Source organism: Rhea pennata, chromosome 6 (assembly GCF_028389875.1).
Source record: "Rhea pennata isolate bPtePen1 chromosome 6, bPtePen1.pri, whole genome shotgun sequence".
NCBI classification, from domain to species: domain Eukaryota; kingdom Metazoa; phylum Chordata; class Aves; order Rheiformes; family Rheidae; genus Rhea; species Rhea pennata.
Genome location: NC_084668.1, coordinates 12408232 through 12432685, shown reverse-complemented (window position 1 = coordinate 12432685; position 24454 = coordinate 12408232). Strand labels below are relative to the sequence as shown.

General features: G+C 41.2%; 1 protein-coding gene across 2 annotated transcripts in view; it reads left to right on the top strand.

Annotated features, from left to right (window-relative positions):
* The window catches only part of PDIA5 (protein disulfide isomerase family A member 5), a 98415-nt gene that overhangs the window by 15617 nt on the left and 58344 nt on the right, over positions 1–24454 (top strand). For both annotated transcript variants that reach the window (XM_062578484.1, XM_062578485.1), the window contains exons 4-8: positions 11832–11915; positions 12643–12688; positions 18923–19015; positions 20280–20340; positions 24270–24337. In XM_062578484.1, the coding sequence (XP_062434468.1) occupies positions 11832–11915; positions 12643–12688; positions 18923–19015; positions 20280–20340; positions 24270–24337 (352 nt within the window). The remainder of the gene's footprint in view (positions 1–11831; positions 11916–12642; positions 12689–18922; positions 19016–20279; positions 20341–24269; positions 24338–24454) is intronic.

Here is a 24454-nt window from a genome sequence, read left to right as displayed (position 1 = left end):
CCATCTCTAATGTCTTTTTTTAGTTCTGAGTTGGGAAGGAAATATTCAGTGTTTAGATCCAGTACTGCTTCTATTTGAAATCCAAGAAAGCTCTGGCACCTAATTCAATAGATCAGTCTCTGGTCCTGAGTTTAAGTGGTGGTGATGAGGGAGGAAATGTGTTACTTAGTTTTGCTGTAAAATAAACTTCTGTTCCACAAGTCCTAATACATTTTCCCTTTTCCTTCTTGCTGAGCGTTGGCACCTAAAACAAACTTTGTTATGGAAGTTACTTGCAAGAAATGTATTTTAAAGTCTCTTCCAGGTGGTGCTTTAATACATTTCATAGGAAGTTTGATATCTGCAGTGCCTTTTATCTGACCATCATAAATTTCTGGGCAATTATTATCCAATTAAGCTTCCCATCCACAGTGAAAGATGAGATATTCCCAGAGAAGTGAAGCAGCCTGGTGAAGGTCATGTTGTAAGAGATTGGCAGACCTGGGAATAGACAGTGGATTCCTCAAATCTGCTCCAATTTCAGTACTTTCAAAATCAGGTTGCTGTTTGCTGAGTGACAAACAGTGCTGTAGAGAGGGTGCTGTAAATGTGACAGTAGATGTAATTCTCTTTAAAAGGCTGAGTGGTGCTTCCTTTCAGATTGCTTGTTTGGGAAGAACTTGAAAAAAAATAGATGTGCTGTCCAACTAAATAAATAGCTATTTTTCAGAGATCTCTCTTCTGTTAAACCCTCCTGCAGAGGGATCTTCTAATGAGGATTTTTGAACCCTGTTGGATGGGGCGAGGTGGGCTGGAGGACTGGCTTGTGGCTAAGGAAGTCCTAATACGTACAGACAAGAAGCACCTGAATCTGACCAGGTTTTTTGGTTGATTGCTTGCTGGACCTTAAAAACATTCTGAAATCAATCTCTTAGCATGTGCTGATGTAACTTTCAAGGAAAAAAGAAGTTAAAAAGATTTGTGTGTGTGTTTGTATATTATTACTTAGTTTTTCTACAGGTGGCTGTGAACTGCTGCCTCCCTTGTCCCAGCAGTAGTCTGAAATGCTGCAGTAATGCAGGCTGTCAGTGGTCACGAAAGGCCATCTGTGGGGACTCCAAACAGCTGAGTCCTACCAGCTACTCAGACCTACCAGTTACTCAAGCTATTCTCCTAGTGCAAGTACGCTGTGAAGCTTATTTGCAAGTCTTCATACTGAAACAAACAGCGCACAGATGCAGGGATATTTACAGCACAGGCTCAATTTGTTTAACAAATATTGACAAGAAATGCCTTGTTTGGCAGCAGTATTTAGCAGGGAGTTTTGGCTTTGCTCTTCACACTCTGCTGTAGCGGACTTCTTTGCCTTCAGCTCCAAGCATTGGCAAGGCTGGCATACATGCAGAGTTGTGGTTTGTATCTCCGCTTCCCCGTGGCGATGACAACAGTCTTTCTTCTTTGTTGGCCGGGCTTTTTTTCTTTCTTGTAATTTTCCCTTTTCCCCTGAATTTTCAAGAGAAATCCAGAGCGTATTGTTCTGCTGATGGAAAGTATTATTAATTGCTGAGTCTTGTCGGTGTGTTCTGTGCTTCATGCAGCACAGGGGAGCATGCAGGTTTGTGGCTGGAAGCTGGCTGCCCAAATTGCCAGCTTGCATAGAAACCACATTCCCTCTCCTCGACTCTTGTGGGGTCTGTGGTCGGAGTTGGAGGTTAGACTAGAGCTTTCAATTCCAGGTTGAGTGGCCTCAGAAAGACCAGGAAGGTTAGTCTTCCAGCATACTCTGGGGAAATAGGTGGCCTCTTGTGAGATAGAGTGGAAAAGAAGAGATTGCAGCTTAACTTTCAGCTGTGCAGCAGTGTAGCAGAGGTGCAGCAGAGTGCCTGGGCTCAGCTTTGAGTGGTGGGGCAGGGAAGTGCCAGGTCGCTGCCGTTTCCATGCAGCTAGGCTTACTTGCACTCACATGTTCAGCATGGCCTGCTCCAGCACAGCGCAACACACTAAGGAACTTTTCCTAAGGAACTTCTCCACGTGTGACGCTGCAGGGAAGTCCTTGTTCCACGGCAGAGCTGAACCAATTCGTTCAGGCGGATAAAGCGACTGCAACTGAAGATGAATGAGCAGCACTGACATGTTTTACAGTGTTACAGTGGTCACGTTTTGCTCCTGCCTGTTGAGATAACTTCACGTTTAATTACATACAGAGCCATGCATGCTATTTCCGTTACGAATAAAATAGACACAAATGATGTGACAAAGATACATTTTATTTTAGCCTTCCCATGTTCAGGTTAGGATGTTCAGGTTAGTCGCTGAGGCGACTGATATTGACTGAACAATAGTGTGAGAGATGATAGAATATTGAATTAATAATGTCTGTTAAGGTCTGGTCTTCTGTGCAGTTTCTTCTTTTTATTGTATGGGTTTAAACAGAGCTTTCTCTTATCTTTTATTTCCCCACTATAATAAATATATAGTGCTTCAGCTCTGTATTGAGGCTGGCTGGTAGCACTGGTAGAGCACAGTGTTGCAGCTCAAGTCCTCTGCATGCCCCAAAAATGTGGATCAAGCTTCTTAAAAGCAAGTGTACTGGGACTTGTGTTCAGAGAGACGCTCTATTAATGAGAGCCGAGAGTCCCAGTTTTTGTACCTGGCTCTACCATTGATTCACTGTTGTTATTTTGTGCTGTTGAAAACAACGTTTATCTTTGTTTTCTAGGCAACTGGGTAAATATTGCCTGATTCATTAGTCAGAGTTTATAGAGAGTTCGGATAATTTTAAAGGGAGAAATGCTACAGCAGCACAAATAATTATTCATTTAGTGCATTCAGATGCTATTGGGATAGGCATTTAAGCAGGTAGAGGATTGGGTTACTTATGAATTTTTTTTAGTAGCAGTCTGATACCACTTTTGAAAATGGAAATGCTTCATTTTCAGAGTTTACTATTTCCAAGTGAAACAGGGAATTGAAAGCTGAAGATCTCTGCAAAGAGAAGGTGTTAGCCTGTCGTTTGTGTAATCTCAGAACCAAGTTGTTGTTAAATTCACTAGCATAGAATTGCAGTTGATTTTAGCAGTAACTTCTGCCTGATTGTGGAAACTGGTATTTTCATAAAAGCACCCATTTCCTTGGCTCTGGGTAATTATTCCCTGCTCAGACTTGCATGGTTCCCTTTAATGCAGGTCTCCCTAACAGACAAAGCTGTATGATTCCCATCTGCTGCCATAGCCAAGTGCATGTGCTTGGCTTTAGCACATCAGACTGCTAGTAAGAGAAAATGCCATCTGGCTAAAATCTCTGACTAATTTTTGCTTGGTTTTAAACCCATTTTTTTCCTGCTTTCATGTCCTCTGTGTCATTCCTTTTGTCCCCTTCCAGACATAGGTCTAAGAATTATTTGTAGTTGTTACAATCCTGTGACACTTACTGAAGAAAGTATCTTGCCTTTATGGTATCCCACCCAAATCAGAATTTGGCTGGTAAAGCAACTCTTTCAAGGCTACGTAGGTAAACCTCTGCTAAGTCAGAAGAGTTAAATCTAATAAGTTTCCTTTTCTGGGAGTTACCCCAATTTCCACGTTTATCTGCCTTTAGATAAAATCCTGCTCCCCAAATTTGTAATGCTTTGGTATAGAAAAGCTTTACCCATACACAATCAGAAATGAATTTGGTTAATGCCTTAGAATAGGAGAGGGGGATTTTAGAAATAAGGCTACTGGTACAGATGGCATTAAGTGTCATTTTCCTCTTTAGTTTCTACCTTCACTCTTATAAAACCAATGAGAAATAGGATTTAAGAAAATAAGTCTGTCTTCCTTGTAGCTGATTTTAAAGCTGATGAAAAGCTTTGAAATGGCAAATAAAAATGACCAGATCTAAGGGGGAGAGAGAGAAAAGCAAGGAGGAAGAATGTCCTTGCGTTGATGTGGTCCTTACTGCCAAGCAGATTTGCGTGTCCGGATTTCCGTCCTTCGCTACAGCCACCTCGCAGGTGCCGGACAGCAGCTGTTCAGGAGATGATGACGAGTAATGCTGCGTGGCAGCCCTTCCAGGGGACACAGGCCAGGTGTACACAAGGAGCGCTTTGCAAATGTAGTTACACTGGCAACGTGATCCTCATTTGGGTGTAATTTATATGGGCAAACTCTGCAACATAGATTTTCAATCCCTTCCTCCTCTTGTCTCTGTTGTAAGCTATGTGGTTAATGCAAGTTCATGTTAAAGCCCTTCTATTTTACCCTAAGAGTGACCATGCAGGAGGTACTACTTTATTCTGAAATATTTTTCCCTCTTTAAACAAGTGCTTAGTGCCAGAGATAAACCCATTTGGAGTTGGATGTATCGTACTAATTCGGAAATACAGAGCATTTAACTAAAAGCCCCTGTAATGCTTACATATACAAGATGGGGTTCATGTCATAGTTTCGGCCAACCTTGTAATTCCATGACTGTTTTGCCTAGAATTGCTAATTAGCTGTGAATCTCTAATGTTACTGCTTTTCAAGCTAAAATGAATAGTAGATCAGCTAAGATTTAATCGAAAGTAGCTCAGTTTTCTTGCCTTTAATACTTTATTTAAAACATCCTCTAGCATACTTTCCAGACCCATAATAGAGCTAAAAATCATAAAAGGCATAACAAAGTGCAATATACTACAGCTTTCATATGCACGTGGATAATGTATTCTAAAACTGTCTTCGCGTAGAGTTTGGTTTAGTGTGAATTCAAAGATAAAGCATGAGCCCTCTGTGTCCCGGACTAGGACAGCGTTGTCATATCCTCCTGTGCCCTGATTACATGGGTTAGATCATGTCTAATGATGAAGGCTTCTTGTTTATAAAGAACATAGTTAACGCACTTTGCTTTTCTAGAAGTTCCTGCATAGCCTTTATAACTACTTTGCATGTGTTCACTGCGTTTCTGTGCAGGAATGTGTGTTGCTGAGTGCCCCTTACTAATTTGTATCTCCATGGAAAATACCATTCATTATAACTTCCAGACTTTCTGCAAGGCTGGGGCTTATGCTGTGTAATATTTTCCCTTTCTTAATAGCTTTTGTCTGATGATACCTGTGTTACTTTCTAATCTTGCATTTCTTTCTGCTTTTTGGCTCGCCTTTGCTTTTAGGAGAACTAATCTCCTGAGTTCTAATTTTGGGAAAATACTTTTCAATCTCATTCCTATAGATTCTTGAGCTCTCTAATTGACTAATGGGCAAACAATCATTTTAATTGGATGATTGGTAGTGCTGGGTTTCTGCAGCATATAGATTATGCCATTTGCAGTCCTGGCACGTTTCAGGGGAGTGTTAAAGGCTATCATAGCTTTTTGCTCTATAGGTCGCAGAGGGCCTTTTTGCTGAGTTTTGAGGGGAAAAAATCAAGCCTTAAATTCAGATGGGATTGCTCTGTCATTCTGCTAATCCTAATCTTTGATTCTTTCTAGCAGTGAGTTTTTATTTTGTTGTGTTTTTCTTGGTCCCCCATCCCCTAACAGAGTCAAGCTTTCAGTCCACTGCATTATTTTAGAGGCTTATTTGTGTTTTGCTATGAAAACCTGTTGCTATTGTTAGTTCTTTTATAAGTTAATCTCCACGAGGAACCTAGAATGGTGGCAAATTGTTGCTTTGTTTTTTGAAGACAATTTCTGTGTTTTGAGCTTCCTGTGTTTTACTTCCATTTCCATGTCCATCTCTCTTGGGTTCTGCCTGCAGGTTCTTAAACCCCACTCAATCAGCGTAGTATCTAAGTGCCTCTCTGCCCTGAGAGCTGTGTGTGTGCCTTCTGTTTGAGAGGATGTAAGCCATTACCATCCAGCAGCTGCTTAGCACAGCTCTTTGGAGAAGTGCTCTTGCAAGCTAGGCTGTCGGTTTCTGAAGTGATTTTTTTGAGTTTTTTTTCTAATTTTTTTTCTTCTTTCTTTTCAGATCTATCTCAAGAGAGTGATACAGAAAGGTCTAGGTTCATTACCAAATATGAGGAGCCTTATAAATGTCACATACTGTAAGCAGCAGTAGTTGTAGCAGCTGCCACCCCAAACTAGGAGGGAGGAGGAAGGATGATATGGAAGCAATGCCTGCGGTCTGAGGGGAGGAAGGTTTTGCAGCGGTTGGTTTGTTCTCTTTTGGTCAGCAAAGTACTTGAGAGCTGTAATGTAAATGGATCACACAGTCTTTGGAGAATGGAATTGATGATTGGAAGGAGTGTGGTCAGAATCCAGTATTGTCCAAAACAGACAGCTAATGAGTTGCATTTTTGATTTCTAAACCTTGCAGGAGCAAATCTGACTATGACTGACTGTTAACGACTTCTTCTTTCAGATTAGATTTGCTAATGCAAATGTGGTTTTTATTTTTATGTGGCTTGAGAAAATTTCTGGCACCCTCTTGATTGCTGTTTTTTTGGGTCACAAGCTCAATTAGTTGTCTGGCAGGATCTCAACTCCATGCTTTCTCAGGATATTCATCAGTCTGTCATCTGGAGAGAGTCTTCTCTGGAAGATAGCCAGGGGCATTGCAAAGGCTATGCATTGGGCTGGGAAACCCTGTTTGATAATTCAGTTCTAAGGGCTAGTTCGACTTGCAGTTCTGGTTCCCTGGAGTTATAACTGGAGTTACCCTGCAACATCTTTATGATGTTTAATTGCTTTTAATCTCTTATATTATGGTGAAAAACAATGGAGGCAAAGGTGAGAGCGCACTGATAATATGACGACACTCTTAACTGATACTTCCCTTTTTAGCATCGAAAGCTTTTCTCAGTATTGAGAAACAATACTGTTTTGTGTGCAGTCCTGCCACTGTTCGACTGCATTGCTCTTCTCTCTGTGCCTGTTTTTCTTCCTTACCTGTTCAGTCTTACCCCTTCTGACTGTTCAGGACACCGACAGTACTTTTTTGATACAACCACTGAAAAAGGAGAGACTCAGTCATGTGGCGTCTGCAGGTGCAACTAGTGTAAGTGACTGACAAAGCATAATTTATGTGAGTTGTTTGTCCCTCATTTCAAATTGAGACATTTACAGATAGAACAGAAAATCTGCTCACAGATTGTGAGATGTGTGGTTCACGTGTAGTTGTGAGATATGCTGTCAGGAAAGCAAGACAGTGTTTGTGCAGGCAGATTTACTGACCTCGTTAGTTAAATCTGTGCTGTCACAGAGTTTTCATTAATTGTTTCTCTTGTGCCTAGGAACATTGGGGATGCGGATGAAAAAGATGGCTAGGTCTGGCCTGCATTGCAAAGTACTAGCTCATGCCAGCACCATCTTCAGTAAGGCAGCTGCGTGGCACATGCATGTAGCGCTATAACGTCAACTGGAGACATGAACTTTTTTAAAAGGAATTTTTGCTATCTTCTGAGAGAAGATTTGACAGTCAGATCCTCCCTCCCTAGGGGCCAATATGGTTGTAGGGCTGTTCTTCCTCGCTGGTGAGAAGCCAGTTGTCAGCGTTACAAGATAAGGCAAATATTTAGAGGGATTACAGAAGCTCTTTTTTGTGCTTGGGAGAAAGGGTAATGCTCAGGATGCTCAGTCTTGTCCTGCTCCATCAGTACCTGCCAGAGCAGTCTTTGACTTGGCTCTGAGGATGGTATTTTGCACTGTCTTTTATTCAGGATCCAGTAAAGACTGTTTTGTTTTTAGAAACCTACGTGGACTTGCTGCAGCCAAACTCCTGGACGTTATCGTTCTGTTTCTTTTATCTGGCTTTAGCCTCTGTTCTTTCTCTCTCCAAATTGCTGTGCCACACTGCTGCAGAAACATTTCCCTTGGTAGCTTCTGCCATCAAGGGCAACCATCAGTATGGCTTGCTGGTTCTCCAGTGTTTTGGCCACCAGCTGCGAGCTCCCAGGCCTGCATGGGCAGAGAATCCTGTGCCGCCCCTGAGGAGTGCCCGTGGCACATCGCTTTTGGATTCTGACTTTGCTAGTTGTGGGCCAAAGAAGGTCAGATCTCCTTAGCAAGCCCCTTGTCCTCCTTCTGCCCCAGTGACAGATGGCTGGCTTGGCAAAGTCATTATTCATGCACGCTAATGCTGACAGGAGACTGAGGTTTGCAGGGAGCAGTGCGGAAGGGGCTTCCCACCAGCTCCCTTGTAACCCCCAGAAGACAAACTTGTCTCAGTAAAGCATTCTGGGATGTGGGCGCAGAGGGACAAAGTAATCTGCAGTTTACACCCCCTTTATTGATGTTTAGACTTACTGCTTAGTTAGGTCATCTTGGATCATTTGTTTTATCATTCTTTAAGGCTGTGTTATGTGTTTGCCGCTTCAGCAAAGGAGTGTTTTGGAGCCTGAGTGGGTTTAGTGGGGAGGGGGTGGGGGGGAACGTGCCTGTGGGAGTGGAAGGAAGCCATGCTACCGTGTGTGTGCAGACCACTGCCCTGCTCGAGGATTGCCCTTGTTACCCTGTGAATAGCTGCTGGCTAGGGCTTTTATGGTGTTGCAGATAGACTGATGTTTTTGGATAATTCTCCATGGAGATAAAGCTGACTTATTTGTAGGACTTCCAGTAGACAAAGCTGGGGCTCTTCAGCACTAGCACAGCAGGGATCTGCTGGTGTTCAAATTGCTCTGAATGGAAATGGCAGGAGGGAGCCAAGCCCTGTTACTGGGGACATGATTACTGACCTCATCTCTCAAGCTAACATTTCTTGAGCCTGATACCTTGGCTTTAGTGTCTTGGCCCGGGTAGTAGCGTCCTGATTTTTTGGAATGGCTTCTTCACACCCCTCACCCGTATCATCTTTATAGCAAACTCTTACTCTGCGCCTTCAAGTGATATAATTAAATTGTGAGAGCTGGAATCCTAATTATCCACTCCCATGTGAGAGATGAAGAACTCTTCAGAGAGAGGCTGTTGGCTGAGATTCAAAGGAGGTGAAACTCAGAGCAGAGATTGCATCCATATTGATATCTCCTCTTGTTGAGGATAAGAGGCATTACCAAATACTATCAGAGCTGGTTGTTCTTTGCAGGTTAGTGTTAATTTGTCTGCCTGTACATGAAAACAGAAGAAAAAGCAGAAGTCCATCATTGCCATTTCTGTACATCTCCTTCTCTGCCTTTTCAAAAGAAAAGAGTGGAGCATCTGAGTTGGACTGGCATACATAAAAATCTGCACTGATGCATGAAAAATATACTGATACATATTTAGATGTCCCCATCTCCTCTTTCATTCCTTGCATCAGTGCGTAACAGACTGAATTCCCAATGCACTGGTGCAGAGAATCTGTCCAGTAGATCATAAGAGGCATACTGGAACAAACTGCTGCTTTCCTTACCTGCAGTAGTGGATGTGCATTCAGGCAGCTACATGGATCTCTACAAATAGAGCAGTCTTGAAAGCAGGAAAGGCTTAGGGTCTGTTTGTTTCCAATGGAACAGCTGTTCTTATCTTTCTTTTTAGTAGAAAGGCATGTGAGCAGGAAAGGAGTTGGTAGGAATTGGAATGGTAAGAGTTGCTATCTTGCTCACCTATGTCTGGTTTGAGTAGTAATATTTTGTAGCCTTTTTCAACTGTAACCCTTGCAAAACATTTTTAGCCTCAGGATCTTTAAATGACAAAGGAAAAATTCCCCTTTTCCCTCATATAGTTTGAAATTTCACAGAATTGGTGGCAGATCTGGCAACAGACTTGTCCTAATGCAGATTTCAGTCCACTAGTTATTGGCCCCAGAACAAAGCTCCAAGAAAAAGAAATCTGTCTTCTCATCACAGGGTCAGACAGACCCTGTCAACAAAGGTATCACTGTTGTACTTGTTCATGTGGATCAGTTTCTGACATTTTTCTTGTCAAGGCTGAAATAGCCACAAAGATAGGTCAGTTTAGACAAATGCATGACCAGAATAGGAAACATCTGGGAGTGTCTAGAGTAGCGTTTACAAATGGTGGCTGTGGTGTCGACAGACTTCAGCTGGCTGCCAAACAGTTAACTCCAGCAGTGTCCTAAATTGTTTTTCATGTCCCTAGATCTGTGCGTCTGGGATAAGATGAGGAGGTAGTGTGATAAAACTGATGTTTTCTCTGAGATTCAGTGACCTTCCAGTCCCTTAGATTTAGCCCACTGGACAGTTGGAAGACTGCAGATAAGAGAAGACTGGATGTACTGGCATCTGGGTTTTATTACAGGCTTTCTGTACAAACTGCGTGTTGCAAACCAACTTCTGTAGAAGTCTAAATCAGGGCTATTCTCCTTCTATCCTAGTTTGGTTGCGGGGAGGTTGTTTGTGCTGTTCATTGGAGCTGACATGTTTTAGCTTCATCTTGCACTGCAGCATGGAGAAAAGAAAGATGCAGCAGACAGTAGGAAATTCTGTCCTTGCTTGAATCCCCAGCCTCTTAGGGAAGCAAAGCATGTATGGGTTACAGTGACTGGCCTTGGCTATACTCTGAAAATGCAGAACATGCATTGAGTAAGACTCCTTAGTTAAACATGCTTCTGTACTGTTGAGACTGCAGGTGCTCCTTACTGGTGAAGTAGTTGCATGCTTTATTAACTCCTTAAAATGCTAATTTTAGTCTTCAGTGTACCATTCTGATCTTGATGTTTGTGCCCATAGTCCCCCTCTTCATTTCCATCTACAATAAGTATTTAGGAAATATCCCCACAAAGGCACTCTCTCCTCTGCAACACACTACTAACTTGCTGTTTGTTGTTCCTCGCATTTGCAGAAAGGCAGCTGGAGAACATTGGGAGAGTTAGCTACCAGCATGTAATTTGTTGGGGCCCTTGCAACCCTTGTATCTCAGCTTTCTAAAGTGTCTCTAATCAGTTTAAACTTGATGGGTTTTCAGTGTTTTCATTTTCTAAATTGATTTATCTGTGTAAAAGGTACAAGTTGTCCTCTGCTGGAAACAAGTTTCTAAGCTTTTTAATCTTGCTGTTTGTCAAAGCAAAGAATAGACTTGCCAATATGAATCTTCCTCTTTTTCCTAGTAGTTTCACTGTTTCACTCATCTCATTTTGGTCTTTGACTTCCTTCGTATTTGCTTCAGTAGGAAGGATCCATATAGCTTCACTTTTATCTCATTTAGGACAGCAGTTAGGTCTCCTAGACCCTTATCCTACCCATTTAAAGTCTCCTATGGCCCTTCTCTCTTCTTTTCCTTAGTTAAATCTGGATTGTACTGGAAGCAGTTCACTCCAGTTTACAAATCACCTTCAGTAGGGTCTGCTCCCTGCCTGTTACTTGCCTCCTTTTCCAGGAGCTATAATGGGAATGGGTGTTTCCTCCTCCTCTTCAGAGGTGGCTGCAGAGTGCCTCCTTCATACCTAGAGTGAATGGGATGACTGGCCCGCCCAAAGCTTGAATAGGTTTTTATTTTCTGTGGCACCTGTTTAAAGCTAGCCACTCTGCATCTGAAAACTGTGGGCTTGGAGAGATCATGAAGATTGTTGTCCTTGTTGTAGAGTTCTCTTCTACAAGCTACAGAAGCTGACCTGCTCTTTTTCTTTGAATCTTTGAGTCTTTTCACAAACAACTGCCCCCCTTCCATTGGTAACAATGTCGTCTTGAAAACTTGACTTCTGAATTTTCTATTGATCTTGTAGGTGCAAAATCTACTGAAGTAATCAGACATCCTTTTCCACTGAGCAGGGCTTGGTTTTGGAATATGCCCATGAACTTATTTTAACATAGTTCACCTTGTCCTGACCAAACAGTCTGTGAATTTAAATTGGCTAATGCAGATTTCCACAGTGTTTGTCCCACAAAGCTAAAGAGGTCCTAAATACCATTAGCTGCAAATACATTGCTGGTGAAGAAGCAAAGTAATAAATTTTCACTACTGAATACGTTTGGTTTCTTTTTTGTAACCATTTTTCTTCCAATATGTGTTTTTTGCAGTGATACTGAAAGCCGAAAATTATGCAAGAAGATGAAAGTAGATCCTAATTCAAAGGAGAAAGGAGTGGAATTACTCCATTATAAGTGAGTGCTGGGCTGGGATTTGTAGCTCCTAATTGTTGATGCTTTTGTTAGGACCATTCGTTCTCCTTGCAGCTCCCTTCTGCTGCAGCATGAGGACTTGATTTTTGCTGTACCCTTTGACGTTTGAAATTGGTTGTTGTTGCTTCAATTTGTAAGCATGTGTTGAGATAAATTTATTTTGTTGTTGAATACAGTACACTAAAAGCATGAGCTAAGCTTAGGAGAGATGTGTAATGGACTAGAACTACCCAACAGAAAGGACTGAGTCCTGAGATTTCAGCGCTCTTGTTTGCTCTAGCACTCGCTTGCTGGCCTGTGCCTTGGGCAAGTTGCTTCAATTCTGTGTGCCTCCTTTCCTGACCTGAGACAGTACTTCTTGCAAAGTACTTGTAGAAAGGCAAGTAAAATGTGAGAGTAAGAGTTTTTCTTCCTGGAAATAATAGGAGTAAGATATACCAAGCAGCTGCATCGCTGAAGATCATGCTCTTAGGAGATGTTAAAGCTTCAAAGAAGAAATTTAGAGACCTGTTTGCTTTACGCTTGTTTTTTCACCCTCATTTTTTCCTCACTTTTTTTCCTTAGATTGCTGCACAATGAATTCTGTTTAGTTCTGTGGCTTTGGCAGGACAATTTTATTCTAGTTAGTGAGATAACCTGGGGGAACAGCTGTATGATTTCTTGCAATGCTATTATAAGTTAACACTATTCCCCACTCCTTATTCAACAGGGACGGTGCATTTCATACTGAGTATAACAGAGCTGTCACATTGAAGGTAAATTTAAATATTTGATTATTATCTCTTGTTCTGTGCTGGATATGGGGGAGACATTTGTGGGTTAAAAAAGGGTGTTGGTACCTTGTTTCGTAAAGGCAGGAGGGGAGGGGATTAAGCATTATAAACAGCTGTCAGAGTGACATAGAGATCTTTGTATCTTTATGCATCTGCCAACCACAGATCCAAGAAAGCTGAGTTTTTAATTATTATTAAGAACATTGAATCTGTGTTAAACTGTAATGTAATCTGTGAGTTGACTTGTGGGCTGGTAATGAATAGGGATTATTTTTGTTTGTTCTGATTGCAAGATGCTGTTTATGGCACTGTAACTAAAAGTATTAGCTGGACTGCATTTTGATAAGGGAGTTTTCTGGGTTTTTTAGGTCTTACGAACTTTAAAAAGAGTTGAGTGGCCTTATTTTGATCTGATTATGGAGCGTAGATTCCTCTGGATATGCCCTGAGTGCAGCAAGTATAAAATGACCTTCCTTCTCCTTAAAGCTTTGACATAAGGCAACAGGAAGCAGCATTCTGTGAGGGCAAGAGAAAGAAAAAGATGTGAAACTTGAAACGAATGTGTAGATTTTAATGATTGCGTAAACAACAGACTAAAAGCACAATAAACAGGCAGAAAGTATATGGCCTTCCTGTATGAGGCACTGGCGAAGTGCTGTGATTATCCTTGCATGAACCTGCAGCCCTATGCTGACCTGGCTTGCAGAAATATTTTCTGCTCAGCTCTGATGCAGAGTTCGCATTTGTCTTCCTCCTCCCTCTCGAGCAAACCTGGCATTTGCACCATCCTTGGTGTTGTGGAGGCCTGACGAAGTTAACCCAGGCTGACATAACTACATTCACTTCTCTTTTTTTGATTTGTTCTAAGGTTTGAACTGGGATGAAGGAAGAGCTGTGTAAGGTGCTGCATGAATCTAAGTCTTTCAGAGTGGCTGCTCCTAAGCATGCTCTTGGTACTTTTCAAAATAGTTGTCGGGTAGGTGTGTGTCCAGGGGAGCTGTCTCAGAAATGCACAGCGGCTGTGTCAGCTATTGAGCCTGTGTTTGGCATCATTATGCAGGCTTCAGGGAGCACGGATGAGGTTGGGAGAACAGAACTGCCTCTCTTTCTATCTCCTGCAGTAGAAATCTTGCTTGGGACAAAGAAGGGCAATGTTAGACACTCAGCCTAGTCAGCAAATTTCTGAGGCTCCTTGTGTAGTTAATGAGGAGATGAAATTAATAAACTTCCTCTTGGTGAGTGATGGAGCAAGAGAGACTTGTTAGTTGCCTAAATTTGGGTGGTTTGAATGCTTCTTGAAACCTCCTTCCTGCCCTCTGTAAAGCACTGCAACCAGGAATTAGTGCTGTGATTCTTTGACAGATTGGATCAACTGGAAGGTACCTGCAAAGCCCCACGTAGTGCTTTGGCCAAGATGCAATCGTAGCAAAACAGGAATCATGTCACTTACTCTTTTAGTTGCTGTTTTATGGTGAGCATTTTCCCTTCCCCATGTGTCCTGATGCATGTTTCCTGGCTGCTGACAAAACTAAGCAGTTCTAGGGTGAGCCCCTGGACAAGGAGGCGTGATTCCAGTACGGGTGGAAGAGGGGCTTTGAAGCTCTCTCCCTCTGCATGCATGCACACTCCGGGAGCTCTATTCTTTTGTAATTTAACTGTCCCCTGTGAAACCAGCCTCCAGTAATTTACAGATTGCATAGTGGCATCTGAACTTGGCACTGGTTGTTGAACTCCTTTGATTGTGTACTTGTTCTGCTGCTCACAACTTTCTGAATATTATCTTTATTTCTGCCTTTGTACTATTTCCTCCCCTTGTCATGGGTGAAGGCAGTGACATTTCTCACATGCCCTCAGATACGTTTGCTAAGAATCTCCCAGTACATTACATACAGTGAGCAGCAGAGCAACACAGTTGCGGAGAGTGTCATACCCTTTTTAGAGACAGGTGGAAAGACTGAAGAACAGGGAGATCAAAAGATTTGTTTCACATTGTTCAGCAAGGCCGTGGCAAGAAAACTCGATCTTCTGTGGCATCCAGTAGACATATTAACTAGCAGGATGTTTTGGAGGATAATAGATGCAGTTTGAAGAGAGAGTGCTTCAGCTCTAAAAGGGTTCTTCTGAAGTAATCAGCAGTTGAATAGATTTGGCTGATCCAGCTGATAATGTACTTGGATTTTGAGAAAAGCTTTTCATTTCTTAAACTAAATCCTTATGTAATTAGCAGAGATCACCTTGTAGGTTAACTGTTAAAAAGATGAGCAATAAGGACTAGCTTAGTATTCACAGTGGGGGGAATTTAGTAGTCGGAATCTCCTGCTGCGAAAACTTTGTTAGAATCTGAGCTGTTTGGGATATCTGAAAAAGGAGGTGAACAGCAAGATGGCAGAGTTTAAAGCAAAATTACCAGAAATAGTTTTTTTTTAAAAAAAATCCTTCTGCAAAAAGTTGGGAAGGTTCCCATTATACTGAGTAGTGTGTCAATATGAAAGTAGTAACCTGCAGGATAATGAACATGAGGGGAGAAAGGGAAGAAACTCCCCTGATGCTGGAGTAATAGCATAGTGTTGTCATGGGTTTTGAGTTACCAGCCAGAACAGTGGTTGCTCTGAAAACCTTGGCCCTGTGCTTAGCCATAGTTAAAGAGGCAAATGAATAGAAAAGGCACAGAAAATAGAACAGGAAAATGCTATTACATTATCTGAATCCATTGGCTTCTTTCATCTTGTACATTGTATATGATGCTGGTTGCCCTGTCTATTCTAAAGGCAGAGAAGCACTTTAGAAAGACAGTAAGGATGATTAAAGGTATGGTTGGTTTAATATTTGCATGAGAATTTGAGTTTAGAAAAAGGACAACTAATGGGAATTATGATAGATCTTTGTACAGTGGTGAGTAATGTCAAAAAGGAAATGATTACCTGTTTTTTCTCAAAATGTGGGGAAAAACTGGGGCATTTGGTGGTAGCTTATTTGAAGCATATACTTTTTACATGGTGGAATTTCTTTGTGGAGCTCATTACCACGTTGCAGAAGCTGAAAATCTAAAGATCTTAAAAGCAGGATTAGATAATCATAAGGAATAAGTGCGTTAGCAAGCATGGTGGTCCAAATACAACAGCATACGCAGAGTCCATAAATTTACTTACAGATTGCTAGAAATTGAAGACATATACCAGTATATGCTGTATAAGAATGATCCTAGTGTAGTTTTTCCCCAGGTATCTGCAGCCAGCTGCTGTTGGAGACCTAAGTTTAGATTGGGTCTCAACAGGTATGTCTGTTCTCCTGTTTTTGTATATGCATTGCTTCCTAATCTTCCATACTTCTAGAAGGCCAGTATCTAGGTTGTCTTTTATACAAGATGAAGTCTTTCCTAGAGGGTACGGTACAGGGAAAGTTTTCTCTCCTAAAATGGAGAAAACTTACTAAAATAGAAATCTGCTTAGTACTAGTAAAGAGAATAGACAAACCCGATAATGTAGTCCTGCTCTAAACTCTGAATCCTTTTCAAATTTGCTCTTATAGGTTGCTCTTTAAAACTGAGAGATGTGTGAGAGAATGAAATCAAGAAATCTGTTATTAGCATCCCTATGGTATTATACTTTGTCAGAGTGAGAAATATAGGCATGTATATTTGTCCCCCTCCTCTCTGATCAACACCCAGGTCATATATACTAGCAAGCTGCATTGCTGTTAAGACTTGCTTGGTTTTTGTAGAGTAGACTGGACAAAGACATGTCCCTGGGTTCTGCTGAATTGGTGTTTAAAGTTCAAAGCCGTTGTGTGGGTTCAAGCAGAGAGTTGAAGCTCAGCATGGTTCGTTGGTCCCCTTGGGTCAAAGAGGGTCTTAACCACATTGTGGCCCAGCAGAAGTGTAGCCAGTTCCCCAATATGGGAGTTGCTGTGCTGTGGACTGGACCTTGCCCTGAACTCTACCCCAGCAGCCTGGGGCCTGTTGATTTTCTGTGATTAGAAATGTGGTTTGTGTGTGCGTGTGTGTGGGGGGGTGGGGTGTTTTTCCCTTTTTAAAGACACAGATGAAATGCTAGCTTTTCACAGAGCAGAGTAATGAACGTGAGGCAATATACTCCCTATCCTTGCCAGAAGACATTACACGTCTAATTTTTTTCCTCTTGGCTGAGAGTGAGAGGCTGGATGAATTAAATCTCTTTAATCCCCTATCCTTTAACCACATCTGTTTCTATGTGACTGAACTTGGCACATAAGAATTCTTGAAACTGGTAGAGTTGATCGCACTCGTTAGCTGTTAAAATGTTGACCCCTCTCTCTTTCCCCCTCTGTGTATAGTTGAGATCTGTATGGACTGAGAGTGAGCAGAACTTAGTCTACATTTAAGAATGATCTCCTCTGTTTTGTCCTCTTCTCTTCTTTCACCATATATTAGTATGTCTTCTTCCAGCATTGGATGGGATGTTAATGCCTATAGTTTCAGTGCTTTTTACAGCTATAACTCGATTTTTTTCTAACTAGCTCCTTTCTCTGTTAATGCTACGTTAAAATAAATGTCTTCTCTTCAAAGTGTCTGCGGTCCCAACACCACCAAACTCACCCTCTTAGTTCTTCTCACTGGGTACATTAAGTGCTTTGCTTGCTGTCTGGTGACTAATATATGTTGCCTCTTGCGATAAGACAAATCTCTTCAGTGTTAGCTGAGCAAGTAGGCAGAAACATTAATGCAGTAAATGAATGCTACCATAAGCTCTGAATCCTCCCAGGTCTTGCAAAACCAACTGAGGTGCAGGAAAATGAGCTGACTGTTGATAAGCTGTTGGGAAGTTGTATCAGAGCAGCATGACCAAAGGCGGAGAGCTGGCAGAAATATCTCTGAGACTGGTGGTGTGTGTCACCAGGTGCACTGCTGACCTGCTCTGAGAAGGGGAATGCAAACATGGGCTTTAAGATGAACGCTCTTGATGTGTGTTAGTATAAATGCAACTGTGCTTTTCAGACATGAGCTGCTTTGTCAGAATATCTCATGGGCTGAAAAAGGCTTCAGTGAATGGCACAACATATCTCTCTTTGCTCTAATTTCAAGTTCGTTCATTGCTGTTGCAGTTTTGTCCCCCTACCCTTACAGTGGAGGAAGCTGCTGAAGCACTTCTCTACGTTCCTGGAGTGGCAGAGAGATCTTACCTGGGACTTGATGTGTACTGCGTCCTACAGACAATGCCACAGAGAAAGAGATGGGGTCAGACTAAGCAGTGAATGAACCTAGAAATCTGTGTTTCTTGCTTCCTAGAGCACAGATATCTACAGATATCAGTGACTGAGCCTGCAGCTCAGATGTACATGTGGAGAAATGCTACTCAGTGGAACCCATGGAGGGAACATCATCGAGTTCAGAGGGCTGGAATTTCCCTCAGACTCAGTCTGAAATCAGAATCACTCGAGAGGATTTCTTTATGATAAAGAGACTGTCTGTGATCTGCCAAAATAGAGACGGTTGGTTGTGTGTCATTTGGGAAGAGTAGTTGTAAAGTATGCATATGCCTGTACTCTACTTGTGCAATATGGGAGCTGCAGAAACATAGGGTCTTGTATTTCCCACTTCTCTTGTCACGTTTCCTTGTTATACTCCTACGTAAAAATCCACGGAGGTCAATATCTAGGTAAATGGGTTATAGAGGGAGCTGTTAGTGGATTACTTTTCTTTTGACCAAACAAGCAGTGTGATCTCTAAGTTTGGATTTCATTGTTACTCACTGTGAGCAAAAGCAATGTGCCCTCTGGCTAGTCCTGTTCAAATTCAAAGGTTACTTGGGAACTGTGAAGGGTATAGGAACCTGACATCTGCATAGAAAGAAATACTTCCTCCTAAGCCACAAAGTGGCTGTGGAAGTATTACAGCTCTGATACAATTGAAAGAGCCATCTTGTAATCTGAAGGATTACTGAAGCTGCTGTCTCTGTGCTGGTCTCCATGTTGCGCTCCCCAATTTTAGAGTGGAAATTGGCTCTGGTGAGGTGAGATACCAGTTGTGAGGAAGGCATACTCCAGGCTATCACTCTGTTCAGCAACAAGTAGTCTGTGTTCATTTCCAATATAGCAGATAAGTGTAAGAGCGAAATAGCAAAGATACTAATTGGAAGGAGTCCTGGCTATTGTTCCCATGACAGGATGGATTTGGGATGAAAGGTGGCTCATGGTTTTCATTCAGTGTGCTTTAAAAACTGTTCTTTCCATTCATTACAGTCCATGGTGGCCTTTCTCAAAGATCCTGAAGGTGCTCCATTGTGGGAGGAGGATCCCGAAGCCAAAGATGTTGTGCATGTTGACAGTGAAAAGGTACATCAGAGGAGAGAAATTCAGTATGTGAAGTGTAAGGGTTGTGTGTTTTTATGTGAACACCTAATGAAGCACCATTATTTCCTTTGGAATGGAAATTTAAAGCAAACTGTTTTAAGTCACTTGACCAAATTTGTGGACTATGATAATACAGAGCAAAGTCTCCTACTTCCTTCCTTGCCCCTATGCGTGGTCATGGTGTAGCTGGCAGAATAACACAGCAAGTACCAAAGCATCACAGATGTTGTGGCAGAAGAGGCCCGTGTGTCTCAGGAAAGTGTAGCAGCTAATAGGAAGATGGGAGCAAACTGGAGGCAAAATATTACTTACAGCTACAGGTTGTCATTAAACCTTAGGTTTCCTTATGTGCCTGAGGTTATCTCAGGAAGTGTGGAGCAGGTAGGAACAGAATCTAGGTCTTGAGTGATTTAACTATCTACAGAAACTTTCTGCTCAGCGTTAATTGAGAAACCAGCGAATAAGATAAAATTGCCTTAAAAAACCAATGCCATCATAGAGCTGACCATTACTTTCTCCTTAATAATCATCTTGATATTTTGTATCAGTTTTCTAATCTATTGATTTTTTTAAAAACTTTAATTGACTTTAGCTGGTATTTCATAAAGGGCCTTTGCAATTTTCTAGCTTTCATTTTTGATATTAGGAACAGTTATTTTGACATTCAGTTTTTGTAGAAAGATTAATTTTTAATGTTCACCTTTCGTACTCTTGTTATTAGCTTTCCAAGGGTTGTTTTCAATTTATAAACTTCATCTGGTTTCTCTACCATGCTGGTACTGAAAAATCTATTCTCATGGCTTCTCATAGCCCTGACAAGGTTTCATAGTGTGGAAGCTGAACTTATTTTACCTATTATTAAGTTTGACTTTATGAATTAGTGTACTTCCCCCCACAATGGAATCGGAAGGGAAATGTTTGTAGTCAAAGATTCTTTGATGAGAATTGACAGAGTAATACAACTTCTGGATCTCAACACCAAAGATGCTGGTCTGGGATATTTAGCAAATGTTTAAATCTATAATAAATTGTGCTTGCTTTTTCCCAGTTAAAATTGATCGAGGAGAAGTAACACAGATCTTATCTCTTAAGAAAGATGACCCCTCTTCCCTCGCCCAACTAAATGAGCCTATGTGCTACTGATGGGTATAGTTACCTATTAAAATTTTAATACAAGCAATAAGAAGAGACGTTCTTGTGTATATATCTGTTTTTATTGATAACTTATCTTTGGTTCATTCATTAGGAACTGAGAAGGCTTCTGAAGAAGGAAGACAAACCTCTTCTGATGATGTTCTATGCCCCGTGTAAGTAGTCCAGCAACATCCTCTCCCATCTTCCTATCTCCACTGAGAGATATCTGTGTCGGACTGGTAACCTCATGTATGCTTCCTTCATTAATCCTATCCTATCTCATCTTTATCATTCAATTCTTTGTGTTGTTCTGCCCATTTGTCTTCAGTTTCCTGTAGCTGTCCATCTCTTGCTTTCTAGACTGTCAATATTTTCTCCCATTATCCCAATCTTGCTTCTTTCTCTTGTGATGATAACTCTCAGTCATTGTTTTTTCAAGCTGCCACTTTATTTTTTTTTTTTTGTGTGTGTGTGTGTGTCCTTTGTCCTTTTCAAATGTGTGTTGTACTATAAACTATTGTGAAATAAGGTATACTGAGCACATAAATGTTAAAAGGTCTGTCTGGCCCTCTGGCCAGTATGAAACTATGAGCATGTGCCTTTTGCAGTTTGGATCATAGTATACAATAAGCTGATTCCGCACAAACAAAAAATCTCCGGAGAAGATCATGACTCTGAAAGAAGCTGTATGTGTCCTGCCCAATTGCAGGCAGAGGAAGCAATGCACTGGTCAGGAGGAAGAGACTCTCCTGCTCCATTCAGGAGGCAATATGGAGGCTCCTTTCCATGTTGGCAGGAATATCTCAAGCAAGCAGTTTCATCAGAGCAGGGTTGAAAGAACACATTGGAGCTGTTCTATTTCTTTTGTTGCCTTTACCTTGCATTGCTGTTATCTTACCACTGCATTGGCCACTTATTTCTGCATTTTGCAAATTTCTAACTGCTTTTTTTTTGTATTTCTTTGTGACTGGCAACCAAAAGGCTTTCCAGCTCTTTAAAACTGAGTATTATTGCACTAGAATTGTTCTTTAGCTGGAAAGCAGAGGAGCCAGGAGAAAGGAATAAATGTGTGACCTGAGCTAGAAATGCCTCTCAGCTCTGCCCTGATAGCAAAATTGATGTTAGACATCATTGGCAATTTGCTAGTTATTTCTCTTATAAAATGAGTGTCCCATCACAGTATTTTCTGGTGTTACTCAGTGAATTTTTTCTGCAATTATTGCCATTATACCCCTTTTAGTCTCATCTGAGTATTGCCAAGATGGCCAGAAGTGCCCAAGATTTAGCTGATGAGAGAAAAGAGAATGTCTTTTTCTTCAACTAAATTTGTTGCAGCTCTCTGCCTTCAAACTCTGCAGCTGCAGCATGGTTCTATGTGGACTAGCACAGTGCGCTGTAACTCCCAGTCACTGCTGCCACCTTAGCATCAGCAGGAGATGATACTCCTGCTCTGCCCATAGATCATCCCTTTAGGGAGAGTTCCAGCCCAGAATGCTCTCAGTTTACCCACATCCCGAAAAATTGTTTTCTACAACTAAGTCTCTTCTTGAAATGTGCCTTATCTAACCCTTCGTTCTCTTTGAACCATTCCTCCAGAAACCCTCTTTCCAGTTCCTCTTCTTTTGAAGTGATACAATACCTGCTAGTCTTTAGTGCTGTAATGCTTCTGCTGCTTTATAAACTGCTGTGAAGGAAGCCTACTTGTAAGGCTTTTTCCCTGTCTAATTTCACAGTTCTTCCACTCCCTTGTATTTTATTTAACACGCAAGACTCTCTGACTTGGTTCTTGTCCAATTTTTCTTTTCTTGCTCCTGTTCCACTTACTCAAGACAAAAGACATCTAGCAGTTGCATTAAAAGACTGACTTTGGTAAGCTAAGGTTATCGGTTACTGTCTTGTGCTCAGGTGTAACCTGTCATAGTAGGGAGTAGCAAATCAGGGCTGGTCACTAAAGGGATTCCTGCTCTGCTTGTTACTTTAATGGGTGAGTCAGGGAGATCTTTGGCAGAGAGGACATCGGAGTCTTTGTCTAGGAGGATATGGGCAGGACAGCTGCACTATTTCTCAACTTTGTTGGAAGCAAGAGGTTTTAGATTCATTGTGGCAGATTCATAGGAAGTGGGCTTTTTCATTATGTACAAGTGCAGAGGGAGGTGAAAGTGACTGCAAACTTAAATGTCATGTATTTAATATTTCAGGAATGCTTGATCCGGGTGAAACTACCAAGATCAAAGGCATACTTTCCTTAGAAGATATTACCTGACCATTTTTAAGACCATTCACTGTACTTTTTGGCCTATATTATAAAGTTAGACAGCACTGAATATGAAAAATAAGGTATTCTTGCAGGCATTCAGATTTATATTCGTAGTGTAACTCTCTCAAAGATGGCTTCTGCAGGAAATAGTCTGGACTTAGCAACAAAAAGGAGCTGTTTATAATGTCATTGACAACAGTGCTTTAAAAGTGGAAGTGTTAAACACTGAAAAGCTAATATGTATTTGATTAAAAAAAAATTTAGAAATGGTCAAAATGCAAGAATAAATAACAGAAGAAAATGGAAGTTTTTTGAAGTTACCCTTGTATGTCCATATAGGGGCATATATTGCTTGATAGGGGCATATATTGCTTGATAGAGTTCTGAACCATATAATGCAGAAATACCTGGGAAAGAGAAATTGTACTGAAGCGGGTTTGGAAGTGGCAAGTTTGAAGCAGCAACTGTGTTGGGAACAGAAGGATGATATGGATGATAGCTGGGTGGAAGTCGCTAGTATGTGCCAGTACTCCCAAGAGGGAGTCCAGAGAACCACAGGAGGTTGAAGAGGGCAAGTGAGGAGAGAGATGAGTAGTTGAGGGTGTTTGAGGCCTTGGGCTTTTGAAGAGAACAGAAACTGAGACCATTCAGAAGGTGTAGTGTTAACAACTCATATTTTCTAATGTCTGCTCAGTGGTTTGGATAAAGTTGTAAGAGCTCAGTAGGCCTCAGATGAGAGGTTTATTCCCTCCAAGAAATTGTCGATTTAACCAGCACTAATTTAATGACCTTGTGGGCCATTTGAGCAGACAGATCAAAACTGGAAAGACCATAGAAATAAATCCTCTGATTAAAGGATGTCCGTCGCAGGCATGCCCATATGATCCTAAACCAGTGGTTGCAAAATCTGTTCCTTCTTTCTGGAAGATACTTTAAAAACTCTTGCAGCTGTTTCTTCACCAGAAAATAAATGTTGACCACTGTCCCATGGTAGACCCGAGTCCTTACAATAAGTTTAAGTGCTTCGCTGCTACTTCCTTTCTTCTACACTGTCTGCCCTTCCTCCCTTTCAGCGCACATATACATGTTTTACTTGGCAAGGGTGAAACCTCCTGGCTTATAAGGTGATTTAATGTTAATCTGCTTAGCATTCCACAGCGTCATCAAACAGCTTTAGTGCACTCCAGCTGTTCACCAGTAGTCTTCCTTACTCACCACTGCTCTTTTCCTCAGAACGTAAAGTTCTTGTGTCTTACCAGGAATGTGGTTGCTTCTGAGTTATCTTCCTCAGTTAATGTAGTGCTACTTAACTTTTGAAGTCTATGTAATGTGTTTAAGAAATGTGTCTCAACTGAGTTTCAAAGACTCTTAAGTTGGGCTGAATCTGAAGTACCTCACCCCCTTTTTTCCTCTCCTCCCTCCCTTCAAATTAAAGACTGTATTCTGACTTTCTTGGTCACTGGAGTGTGTTTGAAATGCACCAGGCTTTCTGCTTGGCTTGACAAGCACAACAGTTTTCATTGACTTTGAAATGTGTGAGAGTTTCATCTTGCGTTCCACTTTGGGCTCAGCTTAGAGCCTGGGGAATATGAGATGGTATTATTCTTCCCCAGATTGGGATGAGAAATTGCTTTGAAATAGAATAGCATGAAAACATGCAAAAATAGCTGTACATAACAAAAATTATTACTTCCTAAGGAAGGTAATCTGAAATGTTTGATTTTTTTTTTTTATTTGAAAAACTTTTATATATAAAAAATGTCTTTTTTGTTTTTGGAACACAGTGAGATCTTGAACAGTCTGAATAGAGTTGCATATTACTTACGCTTTTTTTTTTTTAATCAGGGTGTGGTGTTTGTAAGAGAATGATGCCATCTTACCAGCAAGCAGCCACAGAACTGAAGGGTAAATATGTAAGTGAGAAGATAAGATTTATACAAATGTAAAAAGTCCTTTTAACACTCCGAGTATTTAATGATACCAATTAAAATATATAATTTTTGAGTTTGTAGTCTTGTTGGCCTCATTTT